Source organism: Thamnophis elegans, chromosome Z (genome assembly GCF_009769535.1).
Source record: "Thamnophis elegans isolate rThaEle1 chromosome Z, rThaEle1.pri, whole genome shotgun sequence".
NCBI lineage: Eukaryota > Metazoa > Chordata > Lepidosauria > Squamata > Colubridae > Thamnophis > Thamnophis elegans.
This window is the reverse complement of record NC_045558.1, coordinates 67,399,636-67,405,635: the sequence shown is the minus strand read 5'-3', so window position 1 is coordinate 67,405,635 and position 6,000 is coordinate 67,399,636. Positions and strand designations below refer to the sequence as shown.

Genomic DNA, 6,000 nt, shown 5'->3' with positions numbered 1-6,000 from the left:
ATGATTTTTTCAGTGTCATTGTAACTTTGAATGGTCATTAAATAAAGTGTTGTAAGTCAAGGACTACCTGTATTCAAAATGCCTTTTTAAAAAAACAGGTGCCCCCAGGTGGCATCTGCATAGTTGCAATCTGCTAAGTGCATGTCCCTTGGTGCCAAACAAGTTCCCTGACTTCCCAACGGTTTTCATGTATTTTTCCTTTGAAATAAAAAAGGGAGAAGCTGACATGTTAAAGCATCCAGAGCATTTTTGGCGGTTAAGGTAGGGTGAGGAATAGGAAACTTGGGGGGAGCCAAGGTTAGGCTACGAGGAAAGGCATGAGTGCTTTAGAAACAATTGTTTTGTGAACAGTTATCCGGCAGAAGCAGCCATTTTGTTCTGAAAAAGCTAAATGACCGCAAAGGATGGACAATCTTTCTGAGGAAAACACTCTTACCCCAGAATTAGGAGGGGGGTGCCCTTTCCTCCATACACCAAGGAGAGCTTTTGTCGTGCTCCAGAATCGAGTTCCTCGTTTTGCAAATAAAGCAATAGTTTGGGACGCGACTATAGCTGAAAAGGAACAAAAGAGATACGTGGGCGAAGCGCCATCACCACAGGGAGGTCTAGGCTCGTGTTACTAGTGTCAGCTGCCGGCGCGCGCCGTGCCTTCTCTCGGCCGTTACCTTCACGCGTCCACGGCAACTGTTAACGCTCTCGGTGGGGGAGGAGCGACCCATCCCATTCATCTAAATCCGAAACCCAGCATCGGTAAACTATTCCGCCTTCATTTCCTGTCATCTGCCCTTTTGGAACCTGTCCGCCTGTCCCCTACTTCGGAGCAATGAGAAGGACGGGCCGGCTCAGGCGAGGAAGCGGCAAAGAGTCGCCGCCTCTCAGTGGTGAAGGCAACAATCGCGGCAGGCGAGCTCCTCCTCCTCGCCTGCCACCTCAGGAAGAGAATTTTCAGGGCCGGAGCGAAGACACGGAGCCCGATCGCAGCGCTAGCCAAGACGCCGTGAACGAAGCAACCGCCGCTGTCTTCTTACTCCGCGGGCTGCAACAGTCGCTGGGGAGGCAGCTTCCCGGTGGGGCCTCTCCTCACGCAATGAAGAGGGGAGTACCTGGCAGGAAAGGGACTAAAAGCGACTCTCAGAAGCAAGCGAAGCGGCACCGCTTGGCCCACGAATTCGGCGAGTGGCAAGACTGGCTACGCGGTGAGAGACCTGCGGTGGGGGGTGGGGGGGAGCGTAGGATCTGGAGCGGAAAAGCAAGAACCGAGGGAAGGACTGACTCTGGCGCGGGAGCTCCGGATTAGTCAAATGTACTTCCTGCAGCTCGATCTCCGCCCGCCTTCTTGGAATAGGCGAGAGGAATTGAGTTCGTTGGAACCTCTTCTCACATGAGAGTAGATTGTAGGGTTAGTGGCGCTTCCTTCTGAGTCCTCCGAGTCATTGTGTGGATATGAAGATCAAGCTGCCAGGGACCCTCTTGAAACTTATAATTGTTGTTGACGCCTGTGTCAATGGGGAGTTATACAAAACACCATTCTTGGGGCGGGGCAAGGTTTTATCAAAATACTTTTCTGATGTTTAACAAAATGAAAATTATTTTGAGTAGCGGATTCCCACTTTCCCCACCCAAATTTTGCTTTTTGGTGGTCTTCGAATCAAACTTCTAGAATAGAAAGGATAGTGGGGAAAGGATGTTGTCATAGATAAACTTTAAGAGAAAAATGAGATTGGTCAGTTTTATTTTACTCGAAGGTATACTTACCTGAATGTGAAATGCAGATAAAGAAGAAGTTAATAAAAGCAGAAGATAAAACAATGGGCTTCTATATCTAGCAGTCTAGGTTTGACAACATCATTCATTACACTTACATTACTTTCTATCTTTGCGGATCATCCTTTTTCCCACCTCATTTGTACCCTGATTCATATATTGCCTTTTCTCTCTTTTTCAACATCTCATCAGTTCCATCCAGCCATACATTTCTTGGTTTTTTTTTCAGTCATTCATTTTAAATTCATTTTTTTGGTAAACCACCTTGTACATTTTGTGTTCAATACATATTTCATTCACCTTTTGTTCACAATGCTCACTTCTTTAATAAGCTTTTCCCACTGCATTCCTTGTACTTTCATACTTGTTCTTACATACATAACTTTCACTTTCATATAATCAAGTGACAGATCCTTAATGTTAATGCAAACACTTTCACTTTTGGCAAATATTTTTCCTCTGCCCCTTCCATCAGCAAATACAAAAAAGAAATTGCTACGGAAAGGCCTTTGATTCTATTGATATACTTAGAAAAATGGGAATCCCAGAATATTTAATTGTGCTCATATGAAATATATACACAAGTCAAGAAGCCACAGTATTAACAGAATATGGTGAAGCAAAATGGGTGAGGATTTAAAGTTAAAGGAAGAAAGAACAACCACTATGTTATTGACATTATTCTGATAGCTGAAAATGCAAATGATTTGCAAGACCTAATAATAATGTTAAAAATGTGATTAAAATGAACTACAAAGTGAACCAAACTAATAACAACAGGTACAGCAAGCAGCATTAGAATTGATAGTAAAAGTATCAAAATGATAGATAGCTTCTGCCTTTTGGGAATCAATCATCAATACCAAAGGAATAATTTGCTATCCACTAGCATGTGGTAGAGCAGCCATGAAGTCCTTGGAAATGATATTTAGATGCCATAATATGCCTATACCTATAAATATAACAAACGTGTTCCCTGCAGCAGCAAAACCTGAATTTTGAAGAAGCAGGAAAGGATGGATGTTGATGAAATTGATAGAACTTGCTGAAATGGATAAACTGATTTCTTTGCTTAGTGAAAAGACAATATCAACCTCTATTGGTGTTTGGAAAACCTTATGGACTTTTTCATGAAAATGAAAAAAAACCCTTGTCATTTATAGTTTTGATTATTAGTCAAGATAGAGTGTAGGAAGAAAAGAAGAGTGATGCAACTTTAAAAAATAAATGTTAAAATATATATTTATTTAAATGCTGTGAAGAATATTGAAAGCCATTTCCAACATTTCTGTTATATTTTAGTTTGGACACTATGCAAAGACTTAGTTCCCTGGAGCAGGTATAATTCTGGGAATGAAGTGGAATGAAAGAGGAAATGGGAAAAAGAGAATCATACTCTCTGTATGTGATTGTTAAGGCTCAACATTGACTTAATAGTGCATAATCAAAATCTCCCAGCATTTGTATGTTTAAAATTTTTTGAAATGAATAGCTATCTTTGTTGGTTGGTTTACTATCCAATAATGAGTAGTTTTGTTGTGATAGGATATGAAAATGGGAGGAGGTTCTTTCCATTAATGCAGGCCTGTCAAGTTGGTGGCCACGGGCCAGATGTGTCACGTGCAGGCTATGCCCACCTGGACTCCGCAAAGGCCAAAAACTTCGTGATACGTCACAACACATGTGATGCAATCGAGTTTGACACCTATGCATAAATGGCATATTATTGCCTAATCTTCTCTTATACCACATAGCTTGTCCCATTTAGGAGAGTCTTTTCAACTTTCAGTATAGGCTGAAGAAGAATGGAAAGCTGGAAGAATTATAATGTCAAGAAAACTGCTTTTGTATCCTACTTAAATGTAAGCTAAATCTCTCAACGTTTTACAGTAAGATATATCATCCTATTGAAAAAAACATTATTAGTGTTAACAAAATTTGTTAACTCTTTTTTAGTATTTAGTATTACTGAGAAAAGAACTAGATTCAACATGAGGAAATAAAAGTTACCTTTCCAAATATAATAATCTTTTTTGCGAGGGAAATTCTTTAAAATACATTTTATAAATTCTATGGATTATAGTATGTTAACTATGTTTAATTTCTTTTTATATAGATACTCTGAGAGAAACGGGATTCTTTATTGCAAGAACAGATAGCAAAATATGGCTTACACTTATAATGGGTGAGAATTTTACAATTCTTATTTCTTTACAGGGGTCGTGGAAAAGTCAGTCCTACTGACTAGATTTACTCCCAAATAAGACTATATAAGGGTACAAACTAAGATTTTGATGTTGATACCCTGCTAGTGCCACAGACATAATGCAAGTAAAATATTTGGATATTTAACTTATGGATATTTCCTACAAACAATTTAAAATAATATGTTCATATGGTAGTTGAATCTATATAATAAACTATATATTTGCATTTATATTTGGAATTGTTAGTATTAAAGGCAATAGCTTAAGGCTGATAACACCTTTGGTGTTAACCTTAAATTTTTAGTTATAGATCCAGAAATTATACATTTGACATTTTCTATAGTTGTATTACAAAGATATATCCAAACTACAAGAATATTTCTGCAGTGTTCTCATGGACTTTATATATATTTGAGTCTATCCTGTCTTCTCTCTTTTTTTTTCCATAGCAGAAACTGCATGGATACTTGTTTGTCATTTTTAAAATATATAAAATTGGCTTCATGAGAAGTTAGAAATTTGTTAGATGTATCCTAACTATAACACTGTAATACTTTTAAACCACTAATATATGAAAGCAATAATGCATATATCTATTTTATCTGTTTTAGTTTAATTTTTAAAATTATATATTTGAAATTAATACAGTATAAGAATGATGTATGGATATTCCACAAAAAACAGAGCATGCCTTGTGCAGAGAAATTCTGTGCAAACTTTTAGAACTGTTATGTATATAGCCCTTAATTATTGGGATTACATTTTTTAAAAAATACTTTAAAAATCATTAAGGTGGTATGATTTGTTTTGTTTTTTAACAGCTGCTGTTGCAGGAATCCTTCATTGGTAAGTTTATATTCAATAAACAAAAATGCTTCATCAACATTTAATTACAGTAGCATTATCTCTATAATTTATAACTTAAGTCCCTTAAATTGGCACACAGTGGTAGGCCAGAGGTTATGAAGTAGTGATGGATGGGCCTTGTGTGCCTTCCACTCCTCCTCTTTCAGACTGGCCTCCTCCTTCCCCTATAGCAGGGGTGGCTCTTTCATCCCTCTCCTGTGGCTCTCCATCGCTGGTTGGTGCCACAATTTAGAGAGAAGCTTCCGGTTGGGAGGGGGGGAAAGCACAGTGCACCAGGAGGAGACTAGGGCAGGGGGCAGGTCAGCTCCACAATTGATAGGGTTTTTGGTTAGGACAGGTAGAGAAAAAATGACACTGCGCTAGGAGGAGACTCTATGGTGTGGTAGCCCCAGAATTGAATGGGGGCTTCTGTTTAGGACCTTTGTGGCTCTTTGAGTGTTTAAGGTTGTCAACCCCTGCCCTACAGGCAGTCCTTGGATTAGATGCCAAACGGGATTAGAATTGCTATTGCTAAGTGATGTGGTCATAAAGCATGACCACATTGCTTAGTGACAGCAGTCCCAGTTGCCATCACAACCCCAGGATGTTCAAGTCATTAAACAGGAACATGTGGGAATCCCACATAAGGGGCATGTTGGGCATGTGTGTGCTATGGGTGAGCACTAGGAAGTATGAGTTGATCTGCAGCGGACACAGGTATGTAGACTCGAGATAGATGGGGCTGCTATGAAGTAGGAGATAGTGGACTCCTTGGGAGAAAAAGCAGGACAATATACAATCTTTCCCAATGATTTTGTTTGTGAAAAGCTGCCAGTGGAATTCATATAACACAGCTCACTATGAAGTTATCATTGTGAACTAGGCATTGAGCATTTGGATCATGATCATATGGGGAGGCTACAACAGCAGAAAATTACAGGACTGGTTGTAAGTCCATTTTTTTCTCCAATCATATTTACTTAGCTTTCTCTTCCTCTCAGTATGTAAGGAAGGGGCAAAACATCCTTCCTGATGAATTTAGATCTTTCTGAGTTGACACTGGAAAAAGCTTTTGGAGCTTGCTGGTTCACAGTTCTTTCTAGTGCCACTCCACAAAGAGAACAATTATCTACAAATTACTGGGGAAGTCACTACTGGCTCTGTGCCAAGTGTAGCCCAAGGT

General features: G+C 39.4%; 1 protein-coding gene across 4 annotated transcripts in view; it reads left to right on the top strand.

Annotated features, from left to right (window-relative positions):
* The first annotated feature begins 699 nt into the window (after positions 1-699).
* DPY19L1 (dpy-19 like C-mannosyltransferase 1) overlaps positions 700-6,000 on the top strand; it is a 145,287-nt gene continuing 139,986 nt past the window's right edge. For 2 of the 4 annotated variants that reach the window (XM_032234963.1, XM_032234961.1), the window contains exons 1-3: positions 701-1,196; positions 3,881-3,949; positions 4,793-4,817. In XM_032234963.1, the coding sequence (XP_032090854.1) occupies positions 824-1,196; positions 3,881-3,949; positions 4,793-4,817 (467 nt within the window). In that variant the 5' untranslated portion in view covers positions 701-823. Of the gene's footprint in view, positions 1,197-3,880; positions 3,950-4,792; positions 4,818-6,000 lie in introns of all 4 variants that reach the window. The other 2 variants (XM_032234962.1, XM_032234964.1) reach the window with 2 other exon arrangements.